This window comes from Protopterus annectens, chromosome 1.part0 (genome assembly GCF_019279795.1).
Source record: "Protopterus annectens isolate FY-2018-M chromosome 1.part0, PAN1.0, whole genome shotgun sequence".
Taxonomy (NCBI): Eukaryota; Metazoa; Chordata; order Ceratodontiformes; family Protopteridae; genus Protopterus; species Protopterus annectens.
Window position 1 is genome coordinate 390,884,463 of NC_056725.1, and position 23,471 is coordinate 390,907,933.

Consider the following 23,471-nt stretch of genomic DNA (forward strand, 5'->3'; position numbering starts at 1 on the left):
GACGAGTACCAGTAAGAGTGAAAGGGAAGGTCTACAAAAGGGTAGAGAGATCAGCTATGTTATATGGGTTGGAGACAGTGGCATTGACAAAAGGCAGGAGTCATAGCTGGATTTGGCAGAGTTAAATATGTTAAGATTTGCACTGGGTGTGACGAGGGTAGACAGGATTAGGAATAAGTATATTAGAGGGTCAGCCCAGGTTGGACAGTTTGGAGACAAAACCAGAGAGGCGCAATTGCATTGTTTTGGATATATGCTGAGAAGGGATGCTGGGTATATTGGGAAAAGGATGCTAAGGATAAAGCTGCCAGGTAAGAGGAAAAGAGGAAGACCTAAGATAAGGTTTATGGATGTAGTTAGAGAGGGCATGCAGGTGGTTGGTGTAACAGAGCAAGATGCAGAGGACAGGAAGAAATGGAAACAGGTGATCTGCTGTGGTGACCCCTAAGCAGGAAAAGACAAAAGAAGAAGAAGATTAGTGCATGATCTGAAATAGTTATTGGGTACATATCAAGACCTTCAATTAAACGCACATGGTCCAGTGAAATGTAAATTCTGTCTAGCCTAGCCCAGTTTTTATATCTTGGGGAATAATATGCAAATTCACTCTGAACTCCTGTCACTGAATTCACATCTTCCATGCCAAGTAATTTCCTAAAGATCTTCAAAAACCTACCCTCCTTTGGTGTACTTTCCATTCTGGGCCATCCAGATACATCTTTAGTGCTGCAAATCAAATTCCACTCCCCACCTATAAGTAATATTCCTTTCTGAAAACTGATTATTTCTCCTAGAATTTTCTTAAGCTCCAGTATAGCAGTTTTAGGTGGAATGTAAATACATGCCAGTATAATCCTCTTCCATTGGCAGTAGCCCCTTAGCACTACAAATCTACCATTATTATCTTTGTATCCTCTTCTGTCACTATTGGAGCTCCTCTTGCAATTAATATGAGTACTTTTCTTTTCCTTTGTCCCAGATATTTCGCTAAATAACCATCCTGAAAACCTTTCTTTATCAAATTCGCATGTTCAGTTCTTTCCAAGTGTGTCTCCTTTAATGTAACTATTTGCACTCTACATTTTTAATATAGTTCACTATTCTTACTTTTTAGTATTTATCTCTGAGACCATTTAAAGACATTACACAAAGCATCATTGTATTAAAAAGTTATTATTTCCACCTTTTATGCATAGCGCCTTTTTTGTTAAATGTCTAGTCCCAGCTTTTGTGTTACACTTATGCACTGTTTGGCAGGTTGAACCTTTATATAGTTGCTTCTTGTCATATTCATTTGAGCCTATAGTATGTCACATCTTACAAAACTTTTTGTTTTACTGAAAGTCCCCAACACCCCCTCCTAAAACATATTTATTTAATACTAACACACAAAACTATGAACATCTTCACATATTGAAGTTTTACCCTCCTAATAGGAACAAATGTCCCAAACTGACAGCCACACTGACTGACTTGAGTTAACTTAAAGGAAAGTTTATCCATACTAAGACGCATGGTAGAGGCTGTGGTTCTAGTAAGCGCTAACTGTTTTTGTCTTATCTTTATAGCTCAACCCCTGAATGCTTTCAGAAAACATTATCTCCTGTCCAGTTTCTATTTTCTTTTTTTTCCCGGCCAATCACTCTCCACCAGACTGTAACCAATTTCTCTTTATCAGGTTGTCTCAATGCAGACATGAGGACCAGACAGTCAAGCTGTCTTTATCAGATTGTTTCCATGGAGACACGAGGGCCAGGTACAGAATTGCTGCTAAACATACATTAATTTGCTAGAAAAATGTCTCATAATATTCAATATTCTTTCTCATTTACTTGCTTTCTCTTAAAACTTGTTACTAAATCAAACTAAGGTCCTTAATTCAGTCATTCCCCCATGAAAGAATGAGAAAAAGCGTATTAGTTTTCATTTGTTATGCTCTTTTAACCAGGCTTTTTTTTTTTACATTGCAGTGCCTACATTTCTGAAAACTGAACAAGAAGTAAGAGGGAAGATAGAACAAAAGGGGAAAACAGAACAGCAGCACCTATTTACAATCCCCACTGCATTTAACAACAACTGAGAAAACATCACTTTATAGCAAGCAATGAACACCACACACCACAACAATACTATTATTAAGAAAACATTTTTCTTTACTTACAGTTAACTTTCTCCCCTCTCTTTCCCTCCCCAAAGCATTTTTCTGAACATTAATGTTATGATGTAGGGCATATATTTTAGAGTATCCCACAAGTACAACAAATTCTGAAAAAGTTCAATATTTCCAGATTTTCTTGTTCTGTCATATTTCACAAATGTAATCCCACATTAAGTTACTGGTTTTATTGCTGTTCATCTCCAACTCCCAAATACTTTCTCTGCTTCATTTCCAAAGTACTCTTGATTCTTCTAGTCAACTCTTGTGCTCTCTTCCTTCTCTCCAACATTTTCAGTTGAAACATGGGAAATGGTTTCATAGGTATAGTCTCTCTGTGGTCTTTATTATCAGAAGAACAATAAGCAGAATCTCCTTCTGTTTCACAGCTCACTTTTTGTCAGACAACCTTTTGTATTTCCTGCTTAGCATGTACTTCTTCAAAAAATGATTTTGTCCTTCCAGGGAAGAATACCTTGAAGACAGCTGGGTACAGCAGTTTGAATCTCAAACCTGCATCTCAACATTCCCTGAATATTGGAATTAATTTACTCCATTTCTGCCTGGTGTACAATAAGTAATCATTCTCCACAAACACTCTGTTGTCTCCCCCTTTTAACATTTTTGTCCTTCTGCCACAGTTCTGTCAGAATAAACTCCTTCTGCTGGTAGGATTGCGTCTTTACTGCTAAAGGTCTAGGTTACTTTCTCATAGCCAGATTTGGAATATGCACACAGTGTCCCCTTTCATCTAACAACTCCTGCTGTGGAATACCATGTCCATTTGCTTATTTGTGCTTCCATAAAATTAATGCATTCTGTTCCTTCCAGCTTCTCTGGTATAGCTTAAAGTCTCAGTTTTTCTCCTACATGCTCTGTCCTCTAATTCTATTATTGTTTGTAACATCTCTTCCTGAGCAGTCTCACATTCTACTAGCCTTTTCTTAATTTCAACTTCGGATTTTTGCAGCTTTATCAACTCTTCTGAATATCTCTTTAAAGCTTCTTTCATTTTTTTCCAGCCTTTTATTGTTTATGTTGATATACTCCATCAGTGTTTCATTTATTTTAACCAGGTCTGTGTGCAGTTGTCTTATATTCTTGTAGGTTACTGGAAGTCACGTCTGGAGGTCGCATTGCTTTTTGCTGAACAGCTGCAGAACTTTCCCCATCCAGTGTTTCTTCCTCACTTTTTCTAGCCTATTTTTTCCAGGTGCTGTGTATTTCTTTTTTCCTTGCGTACAGGAAGTGCACTTACTAGCCAGTTACTGAAATTACCCGTAAACATAAAAATCTATTGGCCTTCTCTGTTGAGTTTCTGTTTTCACACTGAGAGTGCGAGAGTCAAGCTGTTACTCAATGTGCAGCTATCTTGGAAGTCTGGAGGAGGACTTGTTGAGGGAATTAGAAAAGTCTGTGGGTTCCTACCTAGCATTTGTTCACCTGCCTTCTGTAAAGGACTTTGTTTATTTTATAGGATCCAAGTTCTTGTGGGCATGGTACAGGAAAGAGTTGTCTGCTTCGTGGTGGGAAAATAAAAAGTCCCTTCAATGTAATTATAAACCATGCACTTTGTTCCTGTTGTGCCATTGTTCAAAGTCATTGTAAAATGATTCTTATAGCTGTGTTACATGGGGGGTGGAACTTGCTTTCACTTGTGAAAGCATAGTTAACCTCACTTGTCACAGAAGCATAGACATGTTATATATGCCATACTAAAATTGCTGTCAGAGTACTTCTTTGTATTAAGTGAAAGAGATGAAGTGCAGGGATCCAGAATATATTGTAGTCTTTGCAGTAATTTGGCAACAAACCATTGCATACCCCCCCACCGTGTGATGTCATGCCTGGTAAGATTGGACCATAGATCAGTCTTGTTCTATGTAATTATAAGACCAGATACCCCATCAAGCTCATAAATGCTTACAAATTTTTCTAAGACAAATTACCTACTTCTAAGTGATGGTATAAAAAGTTTCAAAGCTCCCCTTGAATGCAGATAACATGGAATCCTGTGCAGAGGTGTACACCAATTCCCTGTATAACCACTTAAGCAGTTGTATAGGTTCAGCTGTACCCGACCGGATTAAAACCAGGTCTTACTGAAAAAACAAGCCACCTTGGTGGATCCCTGGTATAAACAAGCTATACAACAAAGGAAGAAATCCTTCTCTAGCTTATACAAACAAATTAGAATTTTTTTCCAAGTCTTCCATAGCTAATTACGAAGCCAAGATAGCCTCCCTAGCTAAGGATAATTACAAAGCATTCTTTGACTACATCCAAAATCTAAAATGGTATACACAGCTACGCACTGAACTGGTTGTGGATGGCACTACCCATACTGAACCCAGAGTTAATAGCCAACCTGCTAGCTGACAGAGTTGGAGCAAACTTCACCCCTCTACTCACCCTCCAAAGTATACCTGCCACCATTCCATAGCTTGTTATCTCAAGAGAGCAGGTTATCTTGGCCCCTCCAAGGCCAAACGGGATGAGATAACATCTCAGGTTGCCTTTTAAACAACTTAAAAAATGACCTAGCAGAACCATCTGGATCCCTGTTTAACCACAGCTTGCAGACTGACTGTCTTCCGGTGGAATGGAGCACAGCAACACTAATCCCTCTGCACAATGGGGGACCATCAACCAACTCTGGGAATTATAGGATAATAATCTTGACTAGCCTCATCTACAAGACCATGGAAGGACATAGGAAATCTCCAGCTGTGGACCCAACCCAGTTTGGATTCAATAGTGGTAGATCATGCCTGTTATACATGGTTGACTTCTTCGAGAAAGTCTTGAGAAAATCACCAAGGCCCTGGATGAGAGAAAGACAGTACATACCATCTATCTTGACCTAGCCAAAGCATTTGACACAATCCCCCACTCAGGTATAATAGAGAAGCTCTCCTAGTTGGGAATTTAGCCACCTGACTTACCAACAGGACACATACTGTCAAAGTGAGTCACTTCACCTCTAACAAAAGACCAGTCACCAGTGGCACACCACAGGGATCTGTGCTGAACACCTTACTGTTCAGAATTTATTTCTCAGAAGTCCTGGCAAACATGGATGGCCTGTGGCTGACCAAGTTCGCTGACAGTTGCAAATTGGGAACAATTATTAAGTCCTCCAGCAATGTTAATATACAACAGAGAGGGTTAACACAAACAAATGAATGGTGCCAAAGCCACAGATTAAAGCTAAGTGCAAAAAAAAAAAGCATTGTTATTATTCCCTTGGGAAAGCTGACATCCCTGCTAATTACATTATAGATAGTACCCCTCACTAAGTGTAGGCCCAGTGGAATTGTGATCTGGGTACTCAGGTTGATAGCAATCTGAACTTTGACCACCATGTATCCACAGTAGCAAGGAAATCCTTCTATGTGGCACATCTTATAAGTAAAGGCATCACATCTAGTGCTAAGGATGTTATAATTCCATTATACGTGGACCTAATCAGACCAGTAATTGTGTGGTACCTCACCACACACTTGCAACAATTGGAGACACCACAGAGGTTTCTCACCAAGAAATTGCAAGGTACACAAAACACATCTTACACAGAAAGACATCTCACTGTATAATGTCTCCTACAGGTTGCTAAGGGGTGGCCTGTGCCTGGCTTCCAGGGTAGTCTGTGACCTGATCCTAATGGATAATGCTACACATTCATAAATCAAACTGCAGGAGGGTCACTCACTCCAGGGGATCTTTTGCCAGCATAGAAGGCATCACAAGGCTCACATGTAACTACATAAACTAGACCTTGTGAATTACAATTGGAATAATTATTATTGTGTATTCTCGTATTCCTAGCCTCTGTATATAATTCTTCACCCTGTAATATATATTTACATTGGTTGTAGGCCCCACACTTAAAAGTCCCCCTTCTTTTGTGTGTAAAAACCTGTGAATTGGCTGCATATTCCAGTAAATTTTTAATATTTTGCCCTTTCTTAAAAACTTATTGTTGGCAAAACTGAGAGATATCTAAAATGTAGAATTTATGAACATTTAAATGATGTTAAAAAGAAAATAACACTAATGCCCTGTATAGACACACAGTGGAATGCAGTAATGCTCAGTTCTTTTTTTCTGTAATTGAAATGATTCCTAAAGAAATAAGAGGGGGTCCCTGGGAAACTAGAGTTTAGAGAAACCTTTTGGCAGATAACCTTGGAAGCCAATAGACCCCCAGGGTTAAATGTTTTTTTGTTCCATTTTACCCCTTTTAAAACTTAGATCGGCCAAGTTATAAATGTGTTTTTACATTGTTTATATTCTTGACATATGTATTTTAGTTGATACACAACATATATTTTTTATGCAACATATAGTATTTATTGACATCTGTTTATATTTATTTATTTATATTTTTATTACATTACGTTCAAGACACATCTATTTGATTTAAGGTTGGATGTTATAAGATTATATTTAAATTATTCCCTTACAAGCATTTTCAGTTTGCTTATGAAGTAATTCATAGTATATGTATTTTTTGTGAGCAGTATGCCTTTAACAATTTTAATCAGCTTATCAGTGAATTAACTGATTTGTATAAAAAGGGTGAATGTGGATGATTTTATATTATTTCTGATGAAGTCTGGGGGATACTCGGACGAAAACGCCCTGTGTAAATTCAGAGTTAAATATTGTTAATAAAGCTGTGTTTTAAACAAAGCTTGTGTTCTTTGTGGAGCCCTACAACAATTCAGTTTTCTTTAGTTATTTGGTACGTTTTACTGGATCGGCTCTGTTTGTGTGGTTAAAAAGTGTTTGATTACAGGATGATATGCAGTCTCAAAAATATGCTGACAATCATATACTTAGATGTGAATATGAAAACTGTTTGAAGCATGTGAATAAACTGAGTGCTTAATTATGAAACAAATTGCTCTTACCAGTTATACTGCTTGTCTGCATTCAGTAGTGTCTGGAATTAGACAAGCGATGTGCAGAACATGTTTTTAAAAAATAATACAAATTGTGAACGAGTCGGGGGGTTGCTGTCACATAGGCTTTTACTTCATGTAACATTTTTACTTATGGGTAGATTATCAACTTTTAAATTTGTTTTGATTTTTTGGCAACATACTGTGAGGACTTAGAAACTAGGTTTGATTGCATTTCATATCAGATGCCTGTTACTGTATATATAAATAGACCTGCATAATTGCTTATTTATTTTCTTCAGAGGCAGTCCTTTTTTTACCCAGAGTTTTTGTTTGTTACTCTTTGAATGGGTTGTTCATTAAATATTTATGATAATATGTTATTGAATGTTTGCACAGTCTGCATCCAGTTTATATGTTGTTACTACGGTATTTATCATATAACACAATTGTTGTAATTTGGATTTTGTTATCATTTAGTCATGCATGCCTCTGCTTTATATATGGAGAAGTGAAGATGATGTTAGCCACAGCAAACCATGTCATTTGTCAGCATATTACTTTTTATTTTATTACTCTCCCTGTTTGTTTCTTTAAGTTTATAAAGATAATGCAGTAAGTACAGAGTTCGATTTATTTGTCAAGTCCAAGAAAGCAGTATTCATCTCAAAATGAATGAGATATTTTTAGCTGCGTATCTGTGCCACCGGATGTTAAACAGTTTTTATCAAAGACAGCTGAAACTGAATGTACTTTGCAGGGTCCTACTGTATCAATTACTGCTGTCCCTGTCATTAAGCTAGTTTGCTGTGGATTCCTGCAGCTTTTTTTAGCTTCTGTATCTTAGCATCTCTCTGTTATTGAATATTGAATGGCCATTAATTAGCTTTGCTTTAAGGAATGTTTTGTTTATTTTTCATCCTCAGGATTCAGGTATTCATCTGGGTGTGATTGACGATTCAAATGAACACATGCTGACTGTATGGGACTGGCAGAAGAAATCCAAAATTGCTGAAATTAAGGTATGTATGTACATAGCATGCAGCTTATTAAAGATATGCTTGCAAAATGAATTCACCCTTTATGAAGCTGAATTTTCTCTCTGTTGTAATATATTCTGCTAACCTTTAGCCTGGGCATTGGTTCAAAAACCCATTCTTCCAAAGCACAGTTTAATTATTTTCATTGTTTGCTTTTCAGATTTTATGGCAGTCCTTGGCAGATCACTGGAAAGGATATATAAACAGCATTCATGTTTTATACTCAGCATATGTTTTTTCTCCCCAGTTGACAATTTATTTTTCTTGCCACATGGTTGCATTCACCTTGACAACACAAATTATAATTGCAAGTAAAGTAGGGAGATTGTGAATTTTATTCTGAAATATTCTATTAACAATTACAGGAGAATCTTTGTTTCTGAAATAATCTGTAAACTGTGGTAAAAATCACATATAATGTGCCATCAAATAACAGTAAAATATCTGTGGAATAAAGTGCAGTTGTGTAAGTTCACTTACCTATAACAGTAGATGTTTGTAGAACACATTGCCTTACTGGCATATGGGTATTAATACCCTGTTACCCTCCATCTTGAAGCTTATCAAAGCTCCAAACTCCTCCCACTGCTTGTCAGGAGGGTGAAGAAACAATCACCTGGCAGGACCTTGACAGCCTTTGATGCTCAGAGATAGAACCCTTATAGTTTTCTTTTGCCACAGTCAGGGAAAGATCTGTTGGGATATTGTTTCTCTCCAGCTGGGTGATATCAGCTGCAGAGCTGAGATAAGAAACTCCTTTTGGGTTTTATTTCCTCCCTCTGCCTTTTTTATCACTGCTTGAATAGTTTATTCTGCTGCTTTGACTGATTTTTCTGATTAGACCGTTTGTTTTTTGAACTTCATGCTTTGTCAGTGCCACAGCTTAATTACTACCCACAATGCCACTGATGCTGATTCAAAGACAGACTAGTCAGCAGGGGAGCTCTGAGCAGCACTCTCCTTCTCTTTGGAGAAGCTATGTTGACACACGTTTTGGCTGACCCAATGCAGACCTAAAGAATCACCTTCTTCTTTCAGCTTTTCCCAGTTAGGGGTCGCCACAGCGGATCACCTGTCCGCTCATGATTGACAGTGGAGTTTTATGGTGTCAAGTTGCCAGCCTGGAGCCCAACCTTCCACAGAAGGCACACATGCACACACACACATGCACTAACACCTAGGGCCAATGTAGAGTGTCCAATCCACCTAGTCTTTGGGATGTGGGAGGAAACCGGAGCACCCAGAGGAAACCCAGACAACCACAGGGAGGACATGCAGACTCCACACAGAAGGCACCCCAGCTGAGGATCGAACCGGAGAACCTCTTGCTGTGAGGTGGCAACTCTAACCACTGCACCACCATGGCCGCCCTTGCAGACCTAAAGTATCACCAAACACCAAAACTTCTTAAACAAGAATATCACTGCTTCATGCAATTGGTTTGGTTCTGTGGGATACAGATGTCACAGAATCAGTGACTTTTTTGTTGAATTTGTACTTAGTTACTTAACCACTGATCATATTAGTAACCTGTTATCTGAAGTCTGATGCCACAGGTATTTGGACATGTCAGTAAGTAAAACTTTCCCAGGCTGCGTTCCTTGTGCCATAATGTAGTGTGGTATCTTGCCTGTGCAGATCTTCATTACCATGCCAAAGGGTAGGTAGGGATAAATAGCAACAGGCTGTCATAGTTTTAGAAGTGTATTTTGTATCTTTTGTGAGTATTTTTTCTTTGACACTAGTTATCCTTTTTTTTCTCTGAGCCTACCTTTAAGTTTGTTTTCTGTCTAAAATTCTGCAGTTTTCATTCAGAATAATTTATTGTATTTGGGGCCTAGGTCCTTCCTTCATGCCTAAGAATGAATGCTCATTCCTTAAGTTTGCCTGTGGGTGGTAAATTCCTTGCACAGACAGGAACACCAAGTGCTTTTATTGACCTGTGGATACATAGATAATACTTTTAGAGTGTTCCATTTGTCAAGGCATTTAATGTTGTCTTTGAGTAGATTTTGTATGGCAAAAATCTGATATTATTTTAGTGCCAACATCCTCTAGACTGTCTTTTGCATTAGGGATTCTCTCCTGTACTTAAAAAAAAAAAAAAAAAAAAAACAAAACAAAACAAAAATGCCTGTCTATTTCTGCTGCCAGCTAGGTGTCACTTCCTTTAACTCAAACAACGGACAAATTTGTTCAGAAGATTTATGTACAGACACTGTCTTGGTTACTGTGAAATTAACTCCGTTTCTGTCTGGCAGTGATGGTTCTCCTCCCTGTAGGAGATCACGGTCATCTGCAGTCAAATCTACCCCTTCCCGTACCTTTCCCACCCTTGCCTTTGTCTGACTGGGATAGATCAAGCTAAGGGAGAGGCATTCAAGTGTGCCTTCCCCTCTCCCATCTCTTGGGCCAAGGGAGTCTTTTATTTTACTCCTAGCCTCGATCCCACTATTCCTGTAATCTGTCTTAGTCCCAAAGATGCCTGTTCTTCCAGTGGTGTCATTTCAGTTGTTAGGGCTGATATCACCACAATGCACTACACTTTAGGTTTTGATGTCATATGGCCTAATATGGATACTTTTGATGTCTGACTCTCTCTGACATCAGGCATTTCCACACCCTGCTGTCAGTACAAGTAGTAATTTTGGTATTGATGCCAAACATAGGGTTTTTGTTGTCTATGTCAATGCCATACATTTTAGCATTAATTTCAATCCTGTCCTACCCTGCCTTGGAGTTGAAATACCCAAATGTGTCAGATTCATTTTAGGTTTAGATGTCAACACGAGTGCCAGTCCAGGTAGCATCCTTGGCGTAGTTCACATCTGCACTGTGTGATTCACTCCTTATTCTGGCACCTTCAGTGTTAGATCAGACTGTACCAGAGTCCTTGGCTTTCCAACCTGTCACTCAGCAGCAGTACAGAGAGACAGCAGCCCATCTGTAGCCTCCATGTAGGACAGCCTTAAAAAGAGGTGCTGCTCTTCTCTTCCTTCTTCTCTTTCCAACTTCTGTTGTATGAAGAGAACTAGAAAGATCCAGTTTAAGATTAGGCATTTAAGTTCCCCTTTGGAGTATCCAGAGGGACACATCTACGATGAAGTGATTACTGGCTGCACTTCTTTCCCCTAAGATGATTCTGTGTTCAGGTAGTAATTGGAACTCATGTGGTAATGGGTCACTGGCTATCTGACCCCATATCTTGCTTGCAGTGGAGCCTGGGAAATTACTGAGCAGATCTTTTTTGTGGTACCTTCCCTGGCTGTCATCCTAAAAGATATCACAATGCATCTAATGAAAGCTCTGACATAGTCAGTGCAGACTTTAAAAATACTGAACACGTTCTCCAGTCTCATAGAAAATAATCCTGTTGGTCTGAGACACCCAAGTCACCCACTCTGTGTCGTCAGCAGCAGCCTTTTAAACAGTTCAAAACATCAAAAGTGTAGCTGACCCCCCCCCCCCCACCCCCAAGACAAGGAATTAAGTGTGATGGACAGGAAAGAAAATTTGTTTATGCATCTGTAATCTTTCCTGTATGGGCAATAAGCTACATTTGTAGGGGATTTTGAATGTCATAACAGAGCAGAAGTACACCATGTCATTAAGGAGTTACTGGATGATCCTACAATAATGAAGTGTTTTCCCATGTTCTTATCTGTTTCAGATATGATGAGCATAATGATGTGGGTTCTCTATATCCCTGCAGAGGAGAATTCCACAGTCATGGCATTCAGCACTGCTGTACAGTGACACACACAGCTTTGCATGATAGATGTTCACAAGATGATCTTTATTGGCGCTTGCCAAAATGATGCCTACACTGTTGGCTAGGAACCAGTCATTGCCAGTTTCAAATGCTTCCATTCAGTCTCACTTCAGCCTTTAAGGTGTTCTCCAAATATATACTCAAAGAAGCAGCTTACCAGATGCTGCAGGGATGACTGACACCTGACCTTACCAGATGCAGGGATGACTGACACCTGGCTGTTCTGTATTAAGCCTTTATCTGCCACCTGAGAGTGTCTAATCTACATCTAATGCTTTCTAAGGATTATAGTGAATCCTACAAAATCAGAACTGACATATCTGCATACCTTTACAAGCTGTATTGTGGACACATTCCTGTGGTAGGCATGTCTGGTACAGTATGAGACATAATTTCTGTAGACCATTCTCTACTCACTTATGGCTAGGGATACTAGGACTAACGGCAGTAGCCATTCCTGAGGTGCCACATGCTAGCCTCCAGATGAGGGTACTGTATGTAGCAGCCAGTGTGGGTCCAGTAATCTCAGAATACAGGCCCTGTGTTCTGCCAAAGCAGAATATCCAATTCCTGCTGATAGTATATTTTGTTTTATGGAGATGAGCTGCCTTACTAAGGGGAGTACCTTCCAGTCACCCTATCTGATGGACACTGAGTCTGTGGGGAGGAGCATTACAGTGTGTAGGTATTTAAGGCTGTGTCAACATCCACTGATTCAGCCCTACACATCAATGCCCTAGCAGTGAGGACAACAGACCCCCATTTCTTTTGATGAGGATGGTTGTGTAGACATGCAATATACACAAAGCACAGGTCATTCTTACTGTCCCATATGGGCCTCAGTAAGTTAGTTTCCTACTACATCTATCTCACTTGCTTGAGAAAGTCTTTCAGAACACTTCTGATCCAAAACATTTGTCTACCTGTGTTTCCCTGAGTATTCTAGCCAGAAAGAGTATCTTCTTCATTGTATGGACATTCACTATCAATAAATATTTTATGTTGTCAGGACAAAGGCTGGCTTGCAAAGGCAACCTGTTATTTGTTTCCTTTTCCTAACAGGTGTATTGCTTAGAAAATCTCTAAGGTTACCATAACCAGCTGTCTCTCAGACTGTGTACACATTTGCCATAGCAATGATAACAGTTCTGTCCATACTCTGTCTACAGTACTATAGCTGTATTCTACAAGAAGAGATGCTACACTTACTGCTATTTTATAGAGCACACCTCTGGATGGTACCTGTACAGCAACTGCTTGGTATACTTTCATGACCTTTGCACAGCACTATAAGCTGTATGTGATGCCTCCATCTTCTTTTGGGGACACTGTCTTCTGAGGAATATTCCCACTGGGAAGTCTGCCAGAAAAATCTGCTTGGGACACTATCCTACTGTTAGGAAGATGGACTTCCTGTTAAGAAATATGAAAGTTATGTATTTCCCATAATGCTGTCTGTAAGAGTAGGTCCATTCTGTTTAACATACCCACCCACCTTTCCTCTGCTTTTGGCATGTGTGGTCTGGTCCTAAGGTTGTCCTTTCTCTTTTTATTGTAATATTTAGCTGTCTTCCACACATCAGAATTAAAGTATAAAGAGGCTTGGTACCATGATGCATTATGAGATAGTTGAGTGCTCATCAGTCTGGGAAAGTTGTACTTGCTATGTAATCATAACACCAGTATTCTTGATGGTATTAGAGATATGTCCATTCTTGCAGATCTGTCATCATAAATTAATGTTTGTTTGTTTCACTTAGCAAGTAACAGTTCTCGTCACTTTGTTTACTATCCTTCTGTGTAATATTATACCTCTATATGTCTAGTTTTAATTTGCCCTTTTAATGTTAGAACATTTAGGCACAATAGTATATGTGTGTGTGTGTGAGATCTCTACTTTTATTTACATATATGTATGCACGTGTGTGTGTGTGTATGTTAAATATATTACACTTATTTACATATATGTATGCGCGTGTGTGTGTGTGTGTGTGTGTGTGTGTGTGTGTGTGTGTGTGTGTGTGTATGTTAAATATATTACACTTATTTACATATATGTATGTGCATGTTTGTGTGATTATTGTAGGCATGATCAAGAGGTTTAAATACTGATTTGCAAAACATTAGCAAAACTCCTTTTGAACTTTCACATTATCAAACACATAAAACCCGGACATGAAAAAGATTGCCAAAGGAAAATAATTTCCTATTGCTACATTTAAGCTAAAGCCCTCCTGTAACACTAAGCCCTACTTGGTAGGAATAGTGATAGTGTGAAGGAAAAGGTTTTTCCTAAGGTGAGGTGTCAGGTTAGGGTTAGGTGAAGGGTTATGGTTTCTCCCTCTGTACCACCTTATAATACCTGCTAAATCCTAACCCTAACGATAACACTAATTCTGACCCTAACCCTAGTCTGACCCCTTACCTCAGGAAAAAAGCATTTCTGTAACACTACTACTACACATGGTAGTTCTGACACACACTACAAGCAAAAATGAATATTCTCACTACATTTATCCCCCTTACCAAACATTAACTTTTACCGTAACCTTCAAACAAGTGCGGTCACCCTTAATACAATTCCAGTTACCAGTTTCAGCAAAACAGATGTTCAGTAATTTGGACATTCAGCAAAAGTCCCCCTTTACAGTTTTCAAGGCTGCATGTATTTTGTAGTCTATATACAACTTGTATATGTGCGTCCATCTTACTTAACATTAAGGTAACCTCTAGGAATCAACTGCATACAGAGAGACACAAAAGTCATAAAATATCAGGATTTGCAGGCAGAAAAGAGAGCAATGAGGAAGAAAGATACCCAGACAGTTCCAATAGTAGTAGGAGCAATGGGTCTTATAAAAAAGAATCTACAATTATATTTAGATATGTTACCAGTACTTGTATCTCTATATGAATTGCAGAAGGAGTCATTACCAGGCACAATGCAGGTGCTGCGAAGAGCACTTTTTTTGCTGACATCAAAGATTGAAACAATACTAATTTCATGAACTTTAATCATATTTTGACTTAGGAATGGGGTCCGTTCCCATCATGGCATTAGAAACCCAAAAAACATGGAGAAATTAAAAAAGATTGAAAACAATTGTCAGTTTAAATGACAGCACTGAAGGATAGTGCAGTACTTTGGCAAGTTTTCTGACTTGCTTTTGGACATTTCGAAAGGCAGTCTAATTTATAGTATTCCACTGTTTTTGCTACTTTGTAGCTTTTTCATCTTCTTGTCTATCTATGTGAGTAGTGACTTCATTTTTACAGGGGCTTGTTTGCTGGCTGTTTTTGTGGTGATCTGTGACTGTGATATACTTTTTTCTTGTTAAAGATAAGGCAGCTTTTGAGGTTTTGCTCTGAACTGCTGTTTATGATTTGGCAGGTAATGTGTAGGTTAATCCATTCTGTTTTTCTAAAATGGAAACTTGATTGGGGTTTATTAAAAAACCTGAGATGGGGCCAGTGAATTTCATCTTTCTGTTCAGTAGGAGAATGTCGTCCCTGCGGTTGAGTGACATTAAAGACATGCAGGTAGGTGCGAGCGTGAGTGGGTGTGCCATCTTTGAAGGTTGGGCTGGCACCTCGGCACAGTTAAAATCCAATGCCAGTCATTAGCGGACCGGAGTTCTGCTGTGGCAACCCCTAACTGGGAAAAGCCGAAACAGTTCAGTAGGAGAATTTCAAGGCTGGAGAATTAAAGGTGGGAAATTTTACTGTGGATGAAAACTGGTCATATGAAACTTTTTTTTTAACTTAAATTCAGAATCTTTTTGGATTTGTTATTGTTTTAAATAGATTTTATTTTTTTTTTTGTCTCAGACACTTTTGATTGGATGTGCACAGCTTTGTGTTCTGGTATAGTGTGAACACATGGTGATTGCTGAACTTATCCTTGGAAGTTTTAAGAAAGTAAGATATATATGAAGCCCATTTTTCATAATTCATTCAAAAAAGAATGGTTGCTTGATCTCTGAATAATTTGGACATTTTTATTTGGTTTATTTTGTTATTTGACTGTTTGTTGTTTGGGTTTGTAAAGCTCTGTGAATATGATAGCACGTCATCCTTTCTGTATAATTATTATTTGTGTTTGTATTGATTGTGGTAGTGATAGCCACTAGCATTAGGCACTTTAATATACTTAAAAAAGACAGAGATAGAGGGGTAAACTTAAGTAAGTAATGTTAAGAAACTTAGCTTCAGTTCTTGCACAAAGGAAGGGTCACGGGATCATACAGAAATGTTAAAATATGACATCGTGGATCAGTTTGGGGTAAGCTGTTGAGAGTAACGATAGGAGAGAAATTGGTAGCATTTCCTAAAGCTTAAAGTAGATGTGTATTCCTCCATCTTGAAGTGAGGAGCATACTATTCACAAAGGCTTTGGGGAACACAGTACAGCTGTTTGTTTGTTTTTTTGTTGTTTTTTTAATTTATTTTTATTTATTACATTTGTTTACTGGGAAATTCTGACTGAACACAGGTCATTTTTCAGTGGCGGCCCGGGGAGAAAAGCTCCAACAAGTGCAAAATTAGAGAGATGTACAATAGAGGAATTTTACAATATAGTGTTACACTAGTAGATGATCTGAAATAGATTTTTTGCATGTGTTTAAGGGTTTGTGGTGCCATATATACTAGTGCTACTAATAGGCATATGAGTCAAACTTATGGGCACTGTCACTGTCAGCCAGGAGGCTGAATGCTGATCATTTGTGAAAAATGCTTTGGTGCATGTTGTTTGGTTTGATTTTGCATCAGTGAGTCAATTGTCACCCTGTGTAATCTGTCACCACTGGCATATGACTGCACTGTAATATGCACAATGATTTTGGTTACTTAGATGAGACTAGAAACTGTTAAGAGGACAGGTTGTCTGTATGTTTATATCTTAGTTTCTAGTCAGAACGTAAGAAAACAGTATATGCATTAAAGAGCAGCTATGATATTCACGTACTTCAGCTGAACAGTGTATCTGCATTGATAATGTTTCTGTTTTTACTTTTCTGTGGTTAATTCATCATTCATTATTCTCCATTTAGATGCGTAATAATTTCAGGAATGCAGGGAAGCTGGATCCTGTATTGGCACTCAGTGGGCATAAAGTCAAGCAACTAATCCTAGACAATGCACCAGTCATTGCAAGATACAGTTAGTTACACGGACATGCACACACACACACTCACACACACACACACACACACACACACACACACACACACACACACACACACACACACACACACACACACACACACACACACACACACACACACACACACACACACACACACACACACTCACTCACTCACTCACTCACTCACTCACTCATTCTAATAGCACGCATAACTAGGGGTAGTGTGGATGATTGACAGTATCCCTACTGCACGTTTCTGGGATTTGGGAAGAAGCTTAAGCACCCCTGCAGGTAACAGGATGGCCATGCAACGTTTTCACAGTAGTCTTTTTAGCTTAAAATGGAGCTGGAGAGTAAAGTACTGCCCTGGTTCATTCATTAGTGATTATAAGTAATTCAACAGTAAGTTTAGTACATACATCTAATATCACAAGGTCCACTAAACAGCATGACTGTTGACTGTGTAAGCAGTGCCAACTTCATACCTCTCAACTTATCTGCTGAATCAGGAAGAAAACCACATATTATCAGGGCCAAAGATTCCAAGTCCAAGACATCTTTTAAATGTTAGTAAGAGCAGTTTCAAAAGTTAATCTGGATAAGAGGACTTTAATTAACATGCATTTTCTGAAGTAAAAGAAGCCTATGACTTTAATGAGTGCCGTTATTTTTTTTACTGTAAACCACCACCTTTTCTTAAAAAAGCCATAGATTTTAAGAGGAAATTATGAAAATTCTGAGCTGAAATTAAATGTGTCCCTGAAAAATCAGAAACATTCGAGACATATGACTACCTGACAGGGTAGGATGAATGTTTATTTGGTTTTTAAATAATAAATCTTGCATTATCCTTCTAAATAATGGTTACTGTATTTTCAAAGTGAATTATGGAATATAAAACTTGTATGATTCTTTTCTTTTAATTTACTGTAATATTTTTCCTTTTTTGTGTCATATTTGTAGGTGTTGAATACTGATTTTGAAATAAATCAATAACCTGTGCACTTCTTGCCATGATTGGTAGTTTTTCTGTGTTTATTTTCACAGACCACAAATGAGGTTGTATTAGCCGTAGAGTTTCACCCTATTGATGCCAACACCATAGTAACTTGTGGCAAGTCCCATATATTTTTCTGGACATGGAATGGCAACTCACTAGCAAGGAAACAAGGAATATTTGGGGTAAGAACCAGATTGTAATCTGCTTCTGTTGTTGTTTTAATAAAACTGCAGACACGTTTCACAAGGCTGTTGCTGATGCTTCTTTCCCCTTTGAGGTGCATCTGTTCTATGTGTATATCCAGGATGGGTTGTGCTCTTTACCATACGGCTGGCTACTGGTTAGAATTGCTTCACATAAGTGTAGTTGCAACAGAAGTTTTATAAAACATTCTGAAAATGTTGTTTGCATTATAATTCAGTCTGGTTTGCTGTGTATGAAAGATGATAGCTTCATAAGTTCATAGCTTAATACAATGATGTTCTTCATCTCACATTGCTGCAGTCCTTACACTTGGGTAGTCCGCTGTCCTCGGTCGGCCCGAATATCAAAGTATAAGGCTGACGTCGGTCAAGGCGCATTAGACTGACATCAGGACGTCAGGGTACAAATGCGCATGACCGACGTCATATCTTCTGTCTTTTTTGCCGCATGGTCCGATGCAGAAGCAGCGTTGCAAGTGCCGTTCGGCGTTCTGAAATTTTTCGAATTCGGAGTTTCAGATCGAGTCAAAGTTGGCTAAGTACCCCGTTGGGGAATATTTTAGTTTTTTCTTGCCTCAGTGGTTTACCGGATGTCAGAAAAAGTGAATAACTGTATTTCTTGTGGGAAACAGATACCGCATAAAGATTATCATACTTTGTGTATTCCTTGTTTAGGGCCTGAGCACGACGTTGTTGGGTGTCGCTTTTGTGCTAGATTCAATAAGCGCACTATTAAGAGAAGGTTAGATTGTGCCAGGTTAGTCTTCGGGAAGCGGTGCAATTATAATATGCCGTTGGATGCTCCGGCGTCCGCTTCTTCGAAGAAGCGCAAGGATAAGGCAGCTAAGCCCAGGTTAGACGAGTCGTCCGTACCGGACGCCGGTTCTTTAGAGGTGTCGGTGGAGCCGGTGGTTCCACCGGAGGTTTCTCTGGAGTCCCAGGGGGAGACCTTGTTATTGCAGGATGTAGCCTCTCAGGAGGCAGGTCAGGCTGAAGGGGCTTCTCAGGTTTCTGTACTCCCCTCCCTTCCTACGGTGGTTAGGCCTTCTCCTTCTGTTTCCAAGGCTTCTCCCAGAGGCAGGCCAGGTTTAGCTTCAGTTGGTGTCACTCCTAGTTCTTCAGGATCTGTGCCCAAGAAGCATATGCTTAAAATGGCAGAAGATTTGATTACCTTGATTAGGGGTTCTTTGCCCCCTCCTGATAAGAGGCCTAGGGTGGAACCTGAGTTGGGGAGTTTGGAGCAGGCTTCAGATGTTTCAGAGTCTTCGGCTGAAGACTTGCAGGAGTATTCTCCTTATTCTGATTCTGATGTGGATGATTCTACTCCTTCTGCTTCTCCTCCTGAGGATTTTTCTTTTTCAGAGACTCTTCATTCCATGAGGGAACATTTTAAGTGGGAAGGTCAGGACTTCTCTGATTCCAGGAAAAGGCTTAGGGAATTTTTGTTTTTACCCCAGCATAGGTCTTTGGCTATACCTCCTGTTCTGGATGTTGTGGAGGATGTGTTTGCAGAGGCTTCTCTTAATCCTGATTCTTTGCCTCCTGCTCCTGTTAAGCCGGATAGGTATTATAGGGTGCCTGAAGCTCATAAGTATCTTTTTAAGAGTCCTAGGGCAGACCCAGAAACTGTTAGTCAGGGGCCTAAGGGTGTTAAGGCTTCTGTTGTTAAAAATCCGGTTCCTCCAGATAAAGAGGCCAGAGCTTTGGATAGATGGGGAAAGAAAGTCTATACTTCTTCCACCCTAGCTATGAGGGCTCTGAATTGCCAGTTTCACATGTTGAAATACCAAAACTATCTACTGTCTCAATTGAAGTCTAAGGTAGATGCTCTGGCAGAAGGTATTAAGTGTTAAGAGTTACAAGATTTGGTACATGTCTCTGAACAAGTGGGTAAGCATTCTTTGCAATGTGGTTTTGATGCTGTACAGGCCTCGTCTAGGGTGGCTGCCACTGGGTCAGTTCTTCGCAGGCACGCCTGGCTAAGGGATCAGAATTTATCTGACCATGTTAAGACAAGGATTTTAGATGCTCCTTTACAATCTGATGTGTTATTTGGTTCACCTGTTGAGGCAGTCTTAAAGAAAATGGAAGACAAGGCTAAGTCTATGCAGACTGTTAAAGATTTTTTGCAGGTTCAGCCTCCGAAGTTTAGCAGAAATTGGCCTACCAAGGGGTGGACGTATCCTTCTTATGATTCCCAGTCTAGGGGTAGGTCTAGACGTGGTAGGGGCAGAGCTCAGGGCTCTTTCAGGCCTAGAACAGGGAGTTCACCTGCACAGTCTTCGAGTGAGGGCAGGGGTCAGTCCTTTCGTAAACAGACCCAATGACCTACCTTTTCAGCTGCCAGAGCCTTCTCGTCTGGCAGCACCTTTGGGAGGAAGGTTGGCACTTTTCAAGGAAAATTGGAGTTTAATTACCCAAGACAGATGGGTATTGGATATCATACACCAAGGTTACAGGTTTTATTTCCATACCTTGCCCCCTTTCAAAGGCATGCCAGACGTTCCTCCTCAGCAAAGAATAGAGGCTCACAAACAGATTTCTCTGCTGCTCCAAATAGGAGCCATACAACCGGTCCCTCTGTCAGAAGTGGGCCTAGGATTTTATTCTCGCCTGTTCCTAGTACCAAAGAAGGGGAACACGTGGAGACCAATTTTGGATTTATCTATCCTCAACACTTATCTGGACATTCCCAAGTTCAAAATGTTGACGTTACAACAGCTTTTACCTCTGCTGGGCAAAGATCACTGGATGGTGACTCTGGATCTCAAGGAGGCTTACCTTCATGTTCCTATCAGGCTAAGTTGCAGGAAGTATCTACGTTTTCGGGCTGGGAATTCTCATTATCAGTTCTCTGCATTGCCCTTTGGCTTATCTACTGCGCCCAGAGTGTTCACGAAGGTTCTGGCTCCAGTGATAGCTTTCTTCAGGCTAAGAGGAATACAGATCTATCCTTATTTGGACGATTGCCTGATTCTGGCTCAAGGAAAGGACGAACTTCTTCATCATCTACACTATGTGATAGCAGTGCTAAGATGCCTGGGGTAGTCTGTGAACGAAATAAAGTCCAGTCTAGTACCCTCTCAGGACATGTGCTTTCTGGGTGTGAGACTGAATACAGCATCCCAGATGGCCTTTTTGACCCCGGACAAACAAAAGAATCTTTCTCTTTACTTCCATCAATTGTCTCATCAGTCCAGGCTGACTGCAAGGACAGTCCTTCAAGCCTTGGGGTTCATGGCATCTTGTATTCTGGTGCTTCCCAATGCCAAACTGCATATGAGGAAGCTACAATGGTATCTCAAAATGTATGGACACAGCACTGCCAAGATTTGGACACTGTCATTCAGATAATACCTTGCATTCAAAAGGAATTTTTGTGGTGGGCTCAGGAATGTCACCTAAACAAGGGACTCTCTGTGACCCGGCCAGAGGCGAGTCAGATTCTAACGACAGATGCCTCAGACAAAGCTTGGGGAGCTCATCTAAATGGAAAGTGGATACAAGACACGTGGCCTGCCAGACTTCTACATCTACATATCAACCTGAAGGAGATGTTAGCAGTCCAATTTGCATTAATAGCTTTCAAGGATTTACTTCTTCCAGGGCAGGTGTTGATTCTAACAGACAACACAACTGTCATGTGGTACATCAACAAGCAAGGCGGAACTCATTCTTATCCTCTGTGCAGGCAAGCAATGATTTTGTGGGAGACTGCTCTCAGTTTAAAGCTAAATCTACAGGCAAGGTTTCTGCCGGGAGCACAGAACTCCTTAGCAGATGTGTTGAGCAGACAAATTATGGATCCCCACGAGTGGAAATTGGATCCTCATGTATTTCAGAAATTGACAGTGTCATGGGGAACTCCAGACATAGATCTGTTCGCTTCTCCACTAAACTACCAGCTGCCAAAGTTTTGCACAAAAAGTTTTCATCCCACAGCTTGGAAAGTGGATGCTCTTTCATTCAATTGGAACAATCTTCATGTGTATGCCTTTCCACCTCTGCCTCTCCTCCCAAAGGTACTTCTGAAGGTCAGACAGGACAAGCCAAAGATGATTTTAATAGCTCCAGATTGGCCTCGACAGCATTGGTACCCACTACTGAGAAGTCTGGCAGGAGCCTCCATGGCCTTTACCTTCGATTCCACACCTGCTGTCTCAGGAGAACAGTCATTTACTCAATGTCAAACTTCACTCTCTTCACCTGACAGCCTGGCATATTCTGTTTTAAACCCTGGAGGGTTTCAGCTTCCACAGCAAGTTTTGAATGTTATTTTGGAGGCCAGAAGGCCTAGTACAAGGAAAGTGTACGCAGATAAATGGAAGAGATTTTTATTTTGGAGTGCAGCAAAAGCATTTGATGTTTCTAAGCCTAATTTAAGTGTGGCTCTTCAATATCTTACTGAGTTACTGGACAAAGGTTTGTCCTTCTCTTCTATTAAGATTCATGCTGTAGCAATTTCTGCTCACTATGATTGTGACCCACCATTGTTTTCTCATCCTTTGTTTAAGCAATTCCTTAGAGGGGCAAAGAATATAAGACCCCCACGGAGAGCTCCTACTCCTGCTTGGGATCTCAATTTTGTGTTGGAGAAACTCACTCTACAACCTTTTGAGCCTGCAGCTACTGCTGAGTTGAAATATTTATCATGGAAGACTGCTTTTTTGTTGGCCATTACCTCTGCGAGAAGGGTTTCTGAATTACAGGCCCTTATGGCAGTTGAGCCTTTCTTAATTTTCCATAAGGATAGGGTATCTTTGCATACTAATCCTTCCTTTATGCCTAAAGTGGTTTCTAGTGTGGCTTTAAACCAAACTATTCATTTGCCTACCTTTTATGCAACCCCCCAAAATAAAGGGGAAAAGATTTTGCACACTTTGGATATACACAGGCAGTTGCGATATTATTTGAGCAGAACTAAAGGGTTCAGGCAGTCTCAGCAGTTATTTGTTTCTTTTGCTTTGAGTTCTCAGGGCAAGCCTGTGTCAAAACAAACTATTTCTAAGTGGATTGGGTTGTGCATTGCTTTCTGTTATTCCCATCATGGCAAGGAGGTTCCAGCTGGGATTAGGCCTCATTCCACTAGGGCTACTGCCACTTCAACAGCTTTTTTAAGGGGGGTGGCAACTAAAGATATCTTGGAGGCAGCTACTTGGAGTTCAGTGCATACTTTCTCTAAGCATTATCGCCTTCCACTTTACTCTAAATCTAGGGCTGGTTTTGCCACTGCTATTTTACAGGGCAT

At 39.9% G+C, this 23,471-nt stretch overlaps 1 protein-coding gene across 4 annotated transcripts in view; it reads left to right on the forward strand.

The window, feature by feature from the left end:
- The window catches only part of EML4 (EMAP like 4), a 1,975,061-nt gene that overhangs the window by 1,595,826 nt on the left and 355,764 nt on the right, over positions 1–23,471 (forward strand). For all 4 annotated transcript variants that reach the window (XM_044060268.1, XM_044060269.1, XM_044060261.1 and 1 more), the window contains 2 exons: positions 7,989–8,084; positions 18,068–18,202. In XM_044060268.1, coding sequence (XP_043916203.1) covers positions 7,989–8,084; positions 18,068–18,202 — 231 coding nt within the window. The remainder of the gene's footprint in view (positions 1–7,988; positions 8,085–18,067; positions 18,203–23,471) is intronic.